The sequence below is a fragment of the Manis javanica genome, chromosome 2, assembly GCF_040802235.1.
Source record: "Manis javanica isolate MJ-LG chromosome 2, MJ_LKY, whole genome shotgun sequence".
NCBI classification, from domain to species: Eukaryota; Metazoa; Chordata; class Mammalia; order Pholidota; family Manidae; genus Manis; species Manis javanica.
Genome location: NC_133157.1, coordinates 119957704 through 119972460, shown reverse-complemented (window position 1 = coordinate 119972460; position 14757 = coordinate 119957704). Strand labels below are relative to the sequence as shown.

Genomic DNA, 14757 nt, shown 5'->3' with positions numbered 1-14757 from the left:
AATTTCATCATTTATGTATTAAGTTCTGAGATTCAAGATCGCAGAATTAGGTAGTACTGAGGACAAGAAGTTATTGAAAGGCCAAATTTAACAATATTTAAAGAACTTCTAGTGATACAAATGTAAAACATATCTAGATAAAAAAGAAGTCTTGCCAGATTTTCATTAAACCATCACCACTTGGGAATAGTGGCTCAAAATTTATAAATTCATCCAGCTTCACCCCAGTGTTATTTCCCCATATAGATCACAAAAGTATCATGACAGACATTAAATGCTGTGTTGAATATTCCAGAGTAATGGAGAGACTAAAGCACCACTTTGGGGGGAAAATCCCTCCAGTTGGGGAGAATGTCAAAAACACTCTGTGTTCATTAAAAATTCTATGAATCAAAATTTCTTGACAAATTTGTAATTCCAAATTTATATTTCTAGCTAAGAGTCAAGCATCTCGGGACCTTAAACCATGATTCGGAAGGCCAAGATGTAACTTGGCCAGATTCATATGTGGGGCTTGCTAGAAGCTCAGCAATCTGAGTTGATGGTCAGAGAAAACCGGTTGCCCAGAGGAGCTATTCAAATCACAGCTGGCTCCTTTGACAGCAGTACCACATTCATTGTTTAAAGACATGTGGCAAATTTCAACAAGTTGCGATACCCAGGAAAACCTCCATAGTGGATGATGAAGTGTGACTTTAGGTTCTGTTAGGTCAGGGAGATGACAGCAGCTCGCTTTCAGGCCACTGACACATTCATAATAAGACCTCAGCCGGTGACAGTGTGTAAGGAGCAATAGCTAGTCCCTGGGCGGAAGGGACCAGAACCAGATAGCTTGTCAACCTCCCTACTATGTTGGGAGCAGAGGAGGGCTCAGTCCCAGGGAGGAAAGGATGCAGAGCACAGGCCCATTGACTCCAACCAGTACAGTGGGGCCTACAAGAACCCTGTGTCTTCTCAGAGGTAAGGCTAACTAACCAGAATTCACACCAGTCACACTACATACAGGGCTTCGATATAATAGGGTTGTTCTCTGATCCCACCAGTTAGTAGCATTTTGGCACCTCCCCCACAGTGCTGCATGACAGCTGGGATCCTGTCTATCTGACACATGGGAATATTCCTAGAGCTTAGAACAGTTTCCAGCACACAGTAGGTGGTGCTCAGTAAATATTTATTTTTTGAAAGAATAAATGATACAAATATTAGAATATACTATTAGTACCGACTAACATTATTTGATATTAAAATGCCTTCACCTGTTCACCAGTGAAATTCTGAATAAAGGTCATATCTGTAGAGTTAATGATTGAAACCTGAAATCATAGAAATTAGATAGGTTACATCATTTGGCATAGAATTGAAGAAAATATTTTAAATTGCAACTTAAATCATTTTTAGACTTTTAGGAAGGGTTGATAAATGGTTACCTATATGTAATACAACAAAAATGTAAGCCCGTAAGAATGATCTTTAAAAAGTCCAATTGAACTTTTGTTTATGTTTAAGTCTGGGGTACTTCCAGACAAAATCCATACTTACCAATCTGAAGAAGGGTAATAGAAATTAAAGAATGCCCAGAGCAATGAAACTGATGGTTAGTTAACTGACCTAATCAGGATTTTTGTCTAAATTCATTTCTGTGTTTATGTTATGTTATTATGAGAAATTGATGATTATGGCTCTTTGCAAAGGGAAAAAAAGTGAAATTTTAAAATGCTATCCATTTAGCCAAAATATTACTTTTAATTTTACTCAAACAACCTAAAATCTACAGATATTATGTGTTTACTAGACCTTTAAAAAATAAACATTATTTAAAATTCAAAGGTCTATTTATTTTCTTTGCCTAATTTCATGGCAACTGCTTATATCCCTCTAAAATCTATGTCTACCCAGAACTTCAGAAGGTGACCTTATTTGGAAATAAGGTCTTTGCAGATGAAATAAGGAACCTGAATTGAAATCATCCTAGGCTTTGAGAGAGCCTTATATCCAATAACTGGTGTCCTTATAAGAAAAAGAGATGAGGAAGCCCATAGAAGACGGGGGCAGAGACTGGAGTTGCACCGACACATAGCAGGGGAAGGCAGGGCCATCTGCAGCTAGGAGGCCAGGAGGATCTTCCCTGAGATGCAGTGGAGGGAGTGTGACCTGCCTGACACTTTGATTTCAGACTCTGGCCTCTTGAGCTGTGAGAGAATAAATTTATGTTGCTTTAAGCCATCAAGATTGTGGATATTTGTTACGGTAATCCTGGAAAACGAATACACTAGTGAAATAACCATTGATTTTATTATTTTTTTCTTTATGAGACATATTAAAATGTTGATCATCTCAACAGTCGTATCCTCTGAAAATATGCCTAGATTAATCACACACACATGGGTGTGTGACCTTTGCAGTCACAAAGGGTTCCCCCTCAGATGGACGCCTCTTTGGTTTAATGCCCAGCTATTGCAATCCTGAAATTCTTAATAATTTTTAACAGAGCGCCCTGCATTTACATTTAGCACTGGGTTCCACAAGTTGTGTAGCTGATCCTGTACATGGATAAGGAAAAAAAGCCTCAATTATTTTCCTGCCTTTATAGTAAGCAAACAAATGTAGTTCCATAGGGGCTTATTACGACCGGGCATTTTAAAAGATTTAAAAGTTGTGTGAAACCATTTCTTTGCATATCTAAGAAAATATCCTATAATGCATTCTCAGTACTCACATATCCAAAATTCTGTGCTCCTCTTGGAACACCAGCAACCAATTCTGGGAATAAAAATAGCCATTTAGAAAGGGAATTACATATATATTTTCAAGGTCTAACAAATCAGTTAAAGCTAGTGCTTTTTAACTGAGTAGCCGTCATGTGGAGAGTTGGAGGTATGAAGTCATGGTCTTGCATTTGCTTTTTCTTCTGCAGTAGATGATAGGAAACAGAAAAGTCATATTTTTGGACTTCCCTGTCTCCATCACAAGTCTCCATGTTTTCTGCTTCTAGAACATAAGCCTGGCTTTGCAGGTCTGCATATGATTTGCAGTTAGTTAGGCCTTTTACTCTGATTCCTCCAGTCTTGACTGTGTTGACATGTTTTGTACTAATGTAAAAGGTACAGCTTTTGTCACACTAACATATTACGATGATTTCAGTTACCTAAGGAAAACCAAATATTATAAATAATATGAATCTGTCTCCCTGTAACTGTTGGCAGCAGAATTAGGGGGCAACCTGGCAGTCAAGGATACTCCAGGAAAGAAGCTTCACTAACAGACACAGAGGAGGCAAAGCAACTCCGAGGGAAAGCACCATCGTAACTCAGTGCACAATGATCTAGCTCTAGATTCAGAGAATAATGGTTTTACACCTGGGTCTGCCATATATCTGGCATGAGTCATTTCACCTAATTTTTTCCAGTCACCTGCAATAGGTGGGAGTTGGAATCACTGGTTTCCAAAGATCTTTCCAGCTCTCATTTCTATAAATCTAAACTATCCTTTTAGTCATTGGAGTTAAAATTTTAGTTTAATTTAAATAAGAAGGGCCTAGACAAGAGTCCCCTTCTATTGAAATCTCCCTCCCTACAATCCCACTTCCAAAGGTACAGAACAAATTCTAGCATCAACTTTGTCTGCTGTGCTGTGTAGCAGCAGAGTTGGGCACCCATGTTCTGAGCATTAATAATCAGAGAAGATTCACTAGGGGTTAGATGTTGGACTTTTCAGTTGTATATTCATTCATGCACTCAGTAAATATGTATAGGCAGACATAATATACAGTAGTGAATAAAACAGACAAAATTCCCCGTTCTTATGGAGCTCATATTGTAGTTGGAAGAGGCAGTCAACTTAGAAAATAGAGTCAATTAAGTGGTATATTAGAAGGCATAAGCATAGCAGAGAAAAATTAAGCAGTAAAAAAAAAGCAGAAAATTAAGCAGGAAATGCTGGAGTTGGGGTATAGAAGGGCTTGTGATTTATTAAGGTAGCCAGGAAGGACTTAGCAAGACAGTTACTTTGGAGTAAAGACTGAAGAAAGTGAGGAAGTAAATATTATGGAGATTTGGGAAGTCTGTTCAAGTCAGAGGGAACAGTGAGTGCAAAGGTACTGAGGTAGAAGGGTGTCAAAAGAACAGCAAGGAAACCAGAGTAGCTGGAGGAGAGAGAATGAGGGGTAAAGGTTGGGAGCCCAGGTCAAGGTAATCAGCGGCCTTGTGATTAGAGTTTTTAGGTCATTGTGCAAACTTGGATTTTAGGCGAAACGAGTTGAGAAACCACTTGAGGCAAAGAGGTTACATGCTCTGGCCTCTGTTTCTGCAGGAGTCCTTTGGCTGCTGGGCTTAGAGCAGGTCACAAGAAGGCACAGATAAAGTGGGAAGGCCGGTTGGGAAGCTAATAATGTCAGGGCAGCTGGAGACCTAGATCGGAATAGAAGCTGTGCAAGAGGTCAGAAGTGTATAGATTCCGGCTGTATTTTGAGAGTTTACTCAGTAGAACTTGGATTAGATGTGGACAGGGTGTGAGAAAAGCAGCAAGGCCCAAGGCTGATTTCCAAGGTTTTGGGCTTGAGCAACCACAATCGATTGTCTTTTAATATCTTGAAGAAAAAAATGATGGAAAGAGAGTTAAGAATTAGCTTGTATTTAAAAGAAAAATGTTCTGTTAAAGAAAAAAATTTTTCAACCTTTACCTTACTGTATAAAGAATATTTTATTCTTTATGAATTTCCATTTTGTATGTCATGTCAACATGAAACCATTAAGAGCTGTGATGATTCTCAGAGATGGCCATACTTAATTTATTCTTAATTCTTTATGAATTAGTTAAAATATGTTAATGAAAAGTGGTTAACGTTCATATGATACGATGGAAAATGGCAAATATTGATCGATGATTGAGTCATTCAGTAAATATTACTAGTAAAGTAAAGCTACCATTTATTGTCTTGCATATGATTGCTATTGCTATGGTCTGAGTGTTTGTGTACCCTGGAAATTCACAGTTGAAACCAAATCCCCAGTGTGATGGTATGAGGAGGTGGGGCCTCTAGGAGGTGATTAGGTCATAATGGTAGAGCCCTCATGAAGGGGATTAGTTCTATGTTTAGAACTTTTATCCTACCACTTACTACAATTTTTAATCAAGTATTTCATGTTCATTGTTTAATGTCTGTTAGCCCTGCTAGAATGTCAGCCTTGAGATTAAGGACCATTTGTTCACCACTGTGTGCTCAACACTGAAAACACATTGCCTGGTGCGTGATAGGTGCTCAAAGAAATATCTGATGAATAAATGAATAGTAAATGCCTCAGGAGAGACAAAAATGACATGATATAGGACTTTACAGAAGGAAGCTAAAGAAGGGTTTCTGGAGGATACAATATTTGAAACAGACCTAAAAAAAAAAGTAGCATTTGTTCCCTGGGAGATGAGAGTGGCTCCAGCATCAGAGAACTGAAACCAGTGAAGACATCCACAGTGAAGCAAAGGACAGAAGGTGAGGAGGGGCTTTCAAGAGAATTGGGATTAGTGAATTCTGTTATTTTGGGTTTGGGCATGTCAAAGGGAAAAGGAAATAATGCAAAGATGTTGGATTGGAGTTGGGTGGAGAGTTTAGTTTGAACATGTCCAATGTGAGAGCCCAGAAATCCAAGATGAGGGATCCTGATTTCTCGCATTCAATCTGCTGCTAACAGCATGACTTTTGTCTAAGCCACCTAATGGTCCTTAATGTGGGACTGCTGGACTAATTTTTTATTGCTTGACTAGCTTTTATATTGGTATGATATATTCATTATATATTGATATATATAATCTATTACTTAGATTAATATTTAGTCTTATGAAAACTTGAGACTTAAAAATATTATTGTATTTTTTGTTTGTTTTTCTACAAAATATTACCATGTATATCATTCTGGGATGCCATTCACATACATTTTGCGTAGCAAATAAAATCACATTTTGGGGGCTTTTTAGGTCTTTTTACCATTTCCCCCAGGCTTTATAAATGACTTACACTCAATAATGTCTCTCACCTTGCTGTGTGTCTCCCGTAAATTCCCCAGCAGCAACTGAATAACCTATTTTAAAGAAAAGAAACAAACTAATCACATTTTGAAGGCTTTATAAATAAGCTGTATTTAGAAAAAAAATGAAAGAACTACTATAGTATTACTTTATTCAGAAATTTTGACAAGTTTTAGAACATGCAAGTTCAAGGGTCTATAAAGGGAAAAATTAATCAAACCAATATGAACACTTTGTACTAAATCCTGGAAGCATGATAGATCTCCTACTGTTGAGCATGGCAACACAATCAAATTCTGAGCTCACTTATTTAAAGAAATGCTTCCTAAATGTGTAAAGTGTATATGGCGGCTGCTGCATGTTAAGGTGGATGACTGATCAGGTTCAGAAATGATATTCTGAAGGTATCTTCTGTGCTCAGGTTTTGCTATTTTGATCATCAATAAGAATACTTCCTAATTTTTTTAATAATGATTTTTCCACAAGTTTTACTTGGCTCTAAAGTGAGGTAGGTGACAAAATATAACTACAATTAAAAAAAAAATTCAACAAGTAATCAAAATGCTGCTGGTATACCAAAGGTGGGAAGCAATAGTGGTGAAGTACTGTGTGTTTGGCCCATAATAAATTTGAGACCATGGTAGCAACTGGAAAATCTCTTGTCCTTGCTCTAAAAACTGGGAAAGGCCCATGTGGTGTTCCTCCTGTTGCACAGTGCAGCGCTGCTAAGACATAGTGGCTACTCCTGGCAAAACATTTAATGGCAAGACACTGTATGGTCACAATCTCCCAATAAATAAGATACAGACTTTGGGGCTGAGGCCGATGTTTTGTGTCTAGGAAGTAGTCATCTAGTTCAACTTATTGAAAATTTAAAAATGAAAAACAGTTGTTGAATTTGAAAAGAGAAAGTTCTATTAAAGAGCCATAAAGTAGCTGTCAAATCATGTAGGTGATATAGCATGCCTGAATCAAAAGAAGAGTCCATCTTAAGCTAATAAGAAAAGCAAATTTGCACAAGATGCCAAATAATATCAAGTGAAGAATAAAATTTACATCTACATTTAATACATTTGTCTTTTGAGAAACCACAAAGGTTTTGAGCAATAGATCTCACCAAGGTAACTATCATCGTAAGAAGCTGGAGCCACTTCTGTCTGTTTTTCTCGAGCCAATTTCCTTAGAATATCCTTGAAGGAGTAATTTGCAATGATATCTGCAATACTGGCAGTGATCACCTGACCTGTGTTCAAGCAAATTAATACAGTAATTGAATGAGTGCAAGAGGCAGGTCCTCCCTCGGCAGATATGGAACGTCTGAACAACACATGCTCCCTTGAAAACCGTCTTGGAATGATTGTCCCTCTCCCATGAGAACTCCAAGTTACACTGAGGTAGAGCTTTTTAATCTTCATAAAAGACCCAAGAACTACATGATTGTCTGAATTCTGATGCCTTCACCAAACATACTCCCTCTACTGCCAAAAATGTCCAAGAGGAAAGAAACATGTAGGTAAAATTTATGTGATTAAATTTTTAGTCTAGAACTTGCTAGCTGGAAGAAACATCACCTAGACAAGATGTGACTCCTTACATATGGGGAAACTGAGATTCAAAGAGCCTGAATGTGTTCTCTAAGGGTTTTTTTGTTTTGTTTTTGTTTTTGCTGTTAGGATATTTGACATTATAACCAAGGTCTTCTTTGGCATTCTAATAAGACATTTGTGTCCTCAAAAAAAAAACTCAGATATATTAAATCTAAATCACTTGATTAATAGATTGTAAATGTATCAGCTATGTTAAAGGAAGGAATTACATAATTTCTGAAGCATTTACTTTTTATGCTAAAATGTATAAATAGAGTATAGAATTATGACAATGAGAGGCAACAAGGTCCAGTGACATCCAGAATTTTAGCTAAAAAAGGAATCCAGGGCCACCAACATTGGTACAATAAGAAGTCTGGATAATCTTTCTCAAAGTCACTTTAAGAGGTCTTGAGATATGATTGTATTGGGTGGATAAGTATTCAAAAGATGGCCAGCACTTTTCTGCTATGATTTCTATGTATTCCCTTATTTTTTATGGACATCTAAGGGACAAGTGTGATCTCATGCTCTTTGGGAGATAACTGGAGAAAACAGGCATTCAAGAGACTAACATTTAATATTAATTTTAAAGCCAGATTATTCTTTGGGAATTCACAGACAGTTCACAGTCTTTCCATTTGAAGTCCAAAAAGGATACAACTGTCAAATCAGGCCATAAATATTTCCAGGTGACTGCCTGAAAGAAACATTCTGATATTAAGACAATGGTATTTACACATGAATTTCTGAACAGTGGCTGTAGAATTTGCCAGTTTTCTCTGGGTTAAAGCTAAATACTCCATTCCATCCTCCCACATACATACTGCCTTTGCTTGTTTCCTTTAGCTGCTCCTACAAACATTATCATCTTAAGCCTGAATAAAATTTTAAATTATCTCTCTCAGACAAATGCTTCTATATCCCCTTGATATGGCTAATTTTCAGCAAATCATCTGTTTCAGACATTCTTCCAACTCAAGGAAAGGAAAAATATGTGAAATTAATCAAGTGAATTAGAAGAAAATTTTTTTAAACAGAATTTTTATTTTTTATCTATCTGCTACACAAATTCTTCAGTTTGCAAAATAATTTTTAAAGACTGAAATGCTAATTATTTGTTGTTCATAGATGGATGTGTATAAATTAAGCTTGACAGTAACTTCATGTAAGCTCTTCCATAAATCCATCTCTCTTGGATCTTTTCCATTAGCTTTTAAACATGAACAGGTCTCTTATTAAAAAAAATAAACCTCACTCAACTATTCATCTCTCTCATAGTCTCAAAGATAGAGTACTATCTTTGTCTTAAACTTTAAAATTCAGTCTCTATTTTCTGTAATCTCTTTTCAGACAGCCCATCCACATCCATGGCTTCAGGCATCACCAGTATGCATGTGACACAAGTTCTTATTTTAGCCTAGATGTCTTCTCTGAGTTTAGTCCCATACATCTAAATACTTTTGTGAAAAATTTTGGGTATTTCAAACATTTTCATACTCAACATAACCAAAAGCAGACTCACAATCTTCCCTTTCCAACCTGTTCTCTTCCAGCTCTCTCCATCTGAACAAGTGGAACCCACCTCTAGCCACTCAGTTGCAAAAGTTAGAAACATCATCTTGACATACTCTCTTCCCTCACCCACATATATCCAATTCATCATCTAGGCTGTTTATTTTGCCTATAAAGTATCTCTCAGATTTCTCCTCTTTCTCAGTCTGTACTATCACCACTCTAAGAAGCAAACATCTTCATCTGGACCTTACAGCTACCTTACCATATAAACTTCTAACTGGCTTATAACCTGAAAACTAGTTTGCTGATACTTCACTTTGGCCAACATCCCATCCACTTTTCATCTTGCAGCCAGAGTGACCTTTTCAAATCACAAATCCCATCACAGCATCCCATGCATACACTTCTCCAATGGATTCCCATTGTTTTCAAGTCAAACAACAAACATTTACTCTAGCTAAAGCCATCTACTTAAATTCCTACATTCCAGCAGGGATTTCTCACTGTTTTTAGGATAAAGACAAAAACTGCTACCTCGGCCTGCCAGCCCAGCGTGGCCAGTGGGGACACCCCACAACACTCAGTAACTCCTCCCCACTCTCTTGACTTTGGTCACCCAGGCTTCCCTCCACCTGACCTGGCTGCACAACTTTGGACCACAGAAACTTCTCACAGTCCCTTCTCTCACCTGGCTACCTTCTACTCAGGGTTCAGATCTTAGTGTAGGGTTGTTTATTTCCAAATATGTTGACTTTAGGGCAGCCGCCAGCCTGTGTAACGTCTTTACAAGTATTAGAAAACATCATCCCCTCTGGCAGATGCTACCCTGCACCTGGGAGCAGGTTTAGAGCCCCCTAAACAGAGCACAGGTTGTATTTCAGCCTCCTGTGGGCCAGTGTTCAGAAGACAAAACACACCTGCATGCAGCCACAGGGAGAAATCGCCTGCACTCTCACAGCCCCATGAGGACATGCCTTTCCTTCATGGTGGGTATCAGGATCAGGCCTGCAGTTTCTCAGGAACTGTGTGTCTATTGCATTAATGCCTGCATCTTTCCCCAGATAGTGACCTTGTGAAGGTGGGAACAATGTCTATCTTTACTCATTATCATTATCTCCAGAATTTAACACAAAGCCTGGCATAGCCTCAATAAATATTTGGTGAATAAATGAATTTAATTTGCAACAGAATCTCTTAAAATATCCTTTAATAACAAAGTACAATTGGAAATGATGTGTCATTCATTTTGAGAAATTATGAATATTGATACAAAATTAGCATAATAAAAAGTCAGTATTTCATGCTATTTGTGCTTCATTTCCTTGTTAGTAACAAGTGGGCGTTTCTTCTGTGCTAACAGATCATACCTTGCCAGTAAAAACTTCCAGGTCCTCCTACAATAAGGTCTCCATTCTACAAAACAGAAGCAGCAACAATGGGAAAAGCAAAACAGGTCTTTTAAAAGGGTGATAAATCATGTTAATAAGCATTGCTTTAACAATTTGCCATCCATAAAAAAGCAATTTTTAGGAGAGGCCCTTACATCTGAGTCACGTAGATCATTGTCGTTCCTTTTTTGTTTTCAGTTATTCAGTGTGTTATCATATTATATCATTTTAATTTAACTCAATTAGGTAAATTGAATTCTTTCCCTTGAGAATACATAAATTCAGTTTTTTGGCACTGCCTCAAGTAACCAAAATATCTACATGTTTAATGTTGTGTAGTTTAGCAGACATGGTCCGTGGGAGCCTTGGCAATAGAAAGGAAATTTGGTTCCTATTTATCTCAAGGCCATAGTACTTCCTATTTTTTTCCATGGATCTGCAGACCCGCCCCTTCCGAGGAGTGACAGCAAAATCTCCAGACTATTAAATAAAAATTCTCTCTTCTACTTACAACTCCAGCTTCCATACTCGGCATCCTTAACTTTCAGTGGTGGTGGGGGCGGTGGGGGGGGAAATGATTAAAAAAAAAAAAGGACGATAGAGAATAAAACAAACTTTTATACGTCGATGAAATTTTCCTATACTATTTTCAAAACCATGGAATCTTTGTTCCCTATGTTCCTACCAGACATCTCTGTTTTTTAGTTTTGTGAAAGGATATGTGAATTTCAACACTAATGTTAAATCTAATTGGTGAATTACAGCTAAGAGATGAAGCAGTTTACAGGTTATGTTATCTTTCAGGAGCACTTTCCTGCTTTGAGATGTTTTTCATTTAAAATCGATTACCACAAGGGGTAGGAAGAAAGACTGTTACTTTTCATCACATTTACTTCTGTACTATTTTGTAGGTTGTCATGTATATCTATTACTTTAATAAAAATAAAGAGCAAACAAAAAAAATTTAAAGAAGTTGCTAAAGCAGGCTAGATATGTACCTTAAGGTTCATTTGTTATTATTGGTTATTAGGGGGTAGAAGTTGGAGTGACAGGCAGAGGGCAAAAAAAAAAAAAAAATTTCAGCTGACAATATAAATATTAGAAGCTACAAGACCAAAGGATTCACCTTAGAAAAATCCAGGCTAAATCCTGCTTGGCAGTAACCCTGGCCTTCAGGATCAGCATTACCTAGAATGATCAAAATATATAAATGTTATAACATCGTCTTTCCCAAGATATATTTTAATAACCAATTCAGGATATTCTTTTGTTTTCTCTAGAGGCTCCTAATTTTAAAATGATCAATCTGTTTTATATTTAGTTTTAAATTCATTCTGAGTGATTTATTAAATATACTTCAGTATATTTTCTTATCCCAAATAGCACTGTGATTCTTTAGTATAGGAATAACATCTCTTGGAGCTATTATATTGGGTTTTACAACTCATGTTTGTTTGAAGAAATAAAGTCTTCATTTCTCAACTATGTTCCAAGTTCTCCAATGGCAGTAATGTGCTTCTGTGTTGCCAGTATGTTCTGAATGAAGCCAGATATGTCATTCTGAAAGAAATGCCTTGAGAAATGGAGAGCTGACCATGGTCATGTGGGGTGTATGCTTTCTGCTGGGGGTGCCAACAACTATTGCAATTTTTGTAATCTCTAATGGGAAATTGATTTTAAATTATTGTGCTATCATTAGGTAAATTTGGAAATGAAACTTCTGGTCACAATGAATCTTACAGGGACGTTGCAATACTAATGTGTACAAAAGAGAAAGCTCTCTAGTAATGGCTCATTTTGTACTCTACCCAATATAATTAACTAATTGAAAGTCCAGTAGGACCTTGTCATAGTTTTTTTAAAATTATAGGCAGGCACCTATATGGATTCCCAGGATATTGTTATAAAAATCTCTAGGACATAGGATCGGGAATTTACTTGTCACTTGTGCTTTAAGAGTCTCTCCAACTTCCAAAGTGCTTAAATTAAAACCAAAATGTAGTGCAGTTGGAGGAATCTCAATCCTTATATAGTTAGATATGAATGTATGAATAATTACTTCTTTCTTATCAAGGATTTTCCTCAGTGGAAACTAAAATAAGACGGCAGGAAAGGAAATGCACATATTGTAGGAAAAATTTATAGGCTTGGCATGTGCCTGTTGCAGAAACTTTTTGAAACGGGGCTGGCCTTTCCAGCTTTTCCTAGAATGTCTTCTGTTTTTTCTTCTCTTTGGTTAGTACTTAGCTAATTTTAGCATTGTCATCATCCACTTTTTCCAGATGCTCCCTTTATATTTTAAAACACTGTTCTACTATAAATAGACTGTATTTTTTTTTTGGATGTTAAGATCTGCTTTTAATTCGAATGTTAATTAATGCTCTGTGGCATTTTTTTTTAAGCTAACTTTTTTTCAGCTTATTGAGATATACTTAACACATAAAAATTGCATATTTTAATGCACTCATTTTGATGAATTTGGACATATGCATACACTTGTGATACCATTACCACAATCAAAATAACAAACATTTCTATCCCCTCCCGAAGATTTCTTGCATCCCCTTGTTTTTGTTTTTTTGTGGTAAATACACTTAACATGAAATTTGTATGTGCACAACATCCGACATTATATTGTTATAAAATGTTTTTGTCATTTTGCAACTCTATTTTGTGATTTATAGTTATGAAGGCTATAAAGTTCCCTAAAAGCTCATCTGTATAACCTTAAATGTCTGGGTACTAGTTTTCTAGAAGTTCATGTGTGAAAGTATTTATAGGCATCCAGAAATATATATGAGCACATGCTATATAATTATGTGAATATGTATGTGAAATACTTAGTATATTTAAAAAATGTATTTTTAATGCACAAACCTTTAAAAAATCCTTTCAAAAAATCACCCCTTTTTATTTTTAATATTCTAAGTTATTCAGGAAGGAAGACATATGACCATCCTTGAAATTACTTTGCTTCAGAACAGGAAACTGAAAAAATTAAGAGAAAATACTAATTTTTCATAAAATTCATTGAGAAAACAACCAACTTCAAATGTTTATTTTAAAAAGGTTTTATAATAGAATGTGAGGTTTTCCCTTTGCAAAGTAATTTTTTAAATCTTAGAACAATAGTTTATGACAGCTGAAGGAATCTTTCTTCTCGGAACTTCATAGCATCTGTAAATTTTATAGTTGCCCTGGAGAATCCAGGAAATTATGCCGATTGCTCACTCCTATTTGTTGGCTTCCCAAGGAGAATGGTGTATATAAACGATCCCCACTTGAATTATGAATGATCATAAGAGCTATAGACATGTCATTAATATGAATGAGCGGATTAGCTCCCATAATGCTTAAAGTATCCATGGACTGGGTTTGTGGTATAAATGAACATGAGAGGGTTCTTTAAATTCTTTTCTGAAAATAATATCGCTGATGTTTCTGTTCTGTGATATTGACCATATGGTCAGGAACAAGCTGGCTTTGTGTTAATGAACTGTGAACTCCTGAGGGAAGACAGGAAGTCTGCTCCTTGGGTGGATTTGAGGAAGAAGTATTCATAGTATGAGAGAGATCACAAGGATGTGAAAACTATGAATGTGTACTGCAGTTGAACAAATTCTTGGCAATTTACTTAGCTATTCTGCACCTCAACATAAACTCCATTTTTACCTTTGTCAAGCTATTCTTTTATTTAGGAAAATAAACAGTAAATAAATTAGCATTATAATGTGCCTGTGTAACTCAAGATGCAAACCTACTTTTATAATTTTAGGTAATGGTTCAAACTATTACCTCACAAGTCAAAATGCCATGTGCTGTATTTTAATCTGAGCTCTCCCATCACATATGTAGCCAGTCAAAAGGCAGAATAAGAAGCACTGACAAGGTTTATAACTGGTCATCCTTGATGTTAGTTGGAAAAATATGATACATCAAGGCAAGAGGCATGTGAAGGATGGGCTCGTCGTTTTAGCTACAATTGTTTATTGTTGTGGGGAAGTATCTTTAGCAAATCATGAGAAATGACATATGTACGATTAATGAAAGAAGTTCACTGTTGAATCTCAGCTCTACCATTAATATTCTGAGTAAATTCAGGATTTTATTTGTTATCTCTCTACCTGACTTCTATCTTTAGAAAAGTAATAATGACCTCTCACTAAGCCCAGGAATGCAGCACCTCGAGGAGAACACGAAGTATGCCTCTGCTGGCTCCTGCCCTTGCCCGGAAGCTCCTCACTTCC

General features: G+C 36.5%; 1 protein-coding gene and 1 long non-coding RNA gene across 6 annotated transcripts in view; one reads left to right on the top strand and one right to left on the bottom strand.

Annotated features, from left to right (window-relative positions):
* ITGA8 (integrin subunit alpha 8) overlaps positions 1 to 14757 on the bottom strand; it is a 163510-nt gene that overhangs the window by 112743 nt on the left and 36010 nt on the right. For all 4 annotated transcript variants that reach the window (XM_073229249.1, XM_073229247.1, XM_073229248.1 and 1 more), the window contains exons 5-10: positions 11637 to 11698; positions 10490 to 10535; positions 7136 to 7261; positions 6027 to 6071; positions 2717 to 2760; positions 1257 to 1313 (exon numbers count right to left, since the gene is read on the bottom strand). In XM_073229249.1, coding sequence (XP_073085350.1) covers positions 1257 to 1313; positions 2717 to 2760; positions 6027 to 6071; positions 7136 to 7261; positions 10490 to 10535; positions 11637 to 11698 — 380 coding nt within the window. The remainder of the gene's footprint in view (positions 1 to 1256; positions 1314 to 2716; positions 2761 to 6026; positions 6072 to 7135; positions 7262 to 10489; positions 10536 to 11636; positions 11699 to 14757) is intronic.
* Positions 1 to 14757, top strand: part of LOC140847849 (uncharacterized) — a 239589-nt gene that overhangs the window by 190190 nt on the left and 34642 nt on the right. The window lies entirely within an intron of this gene.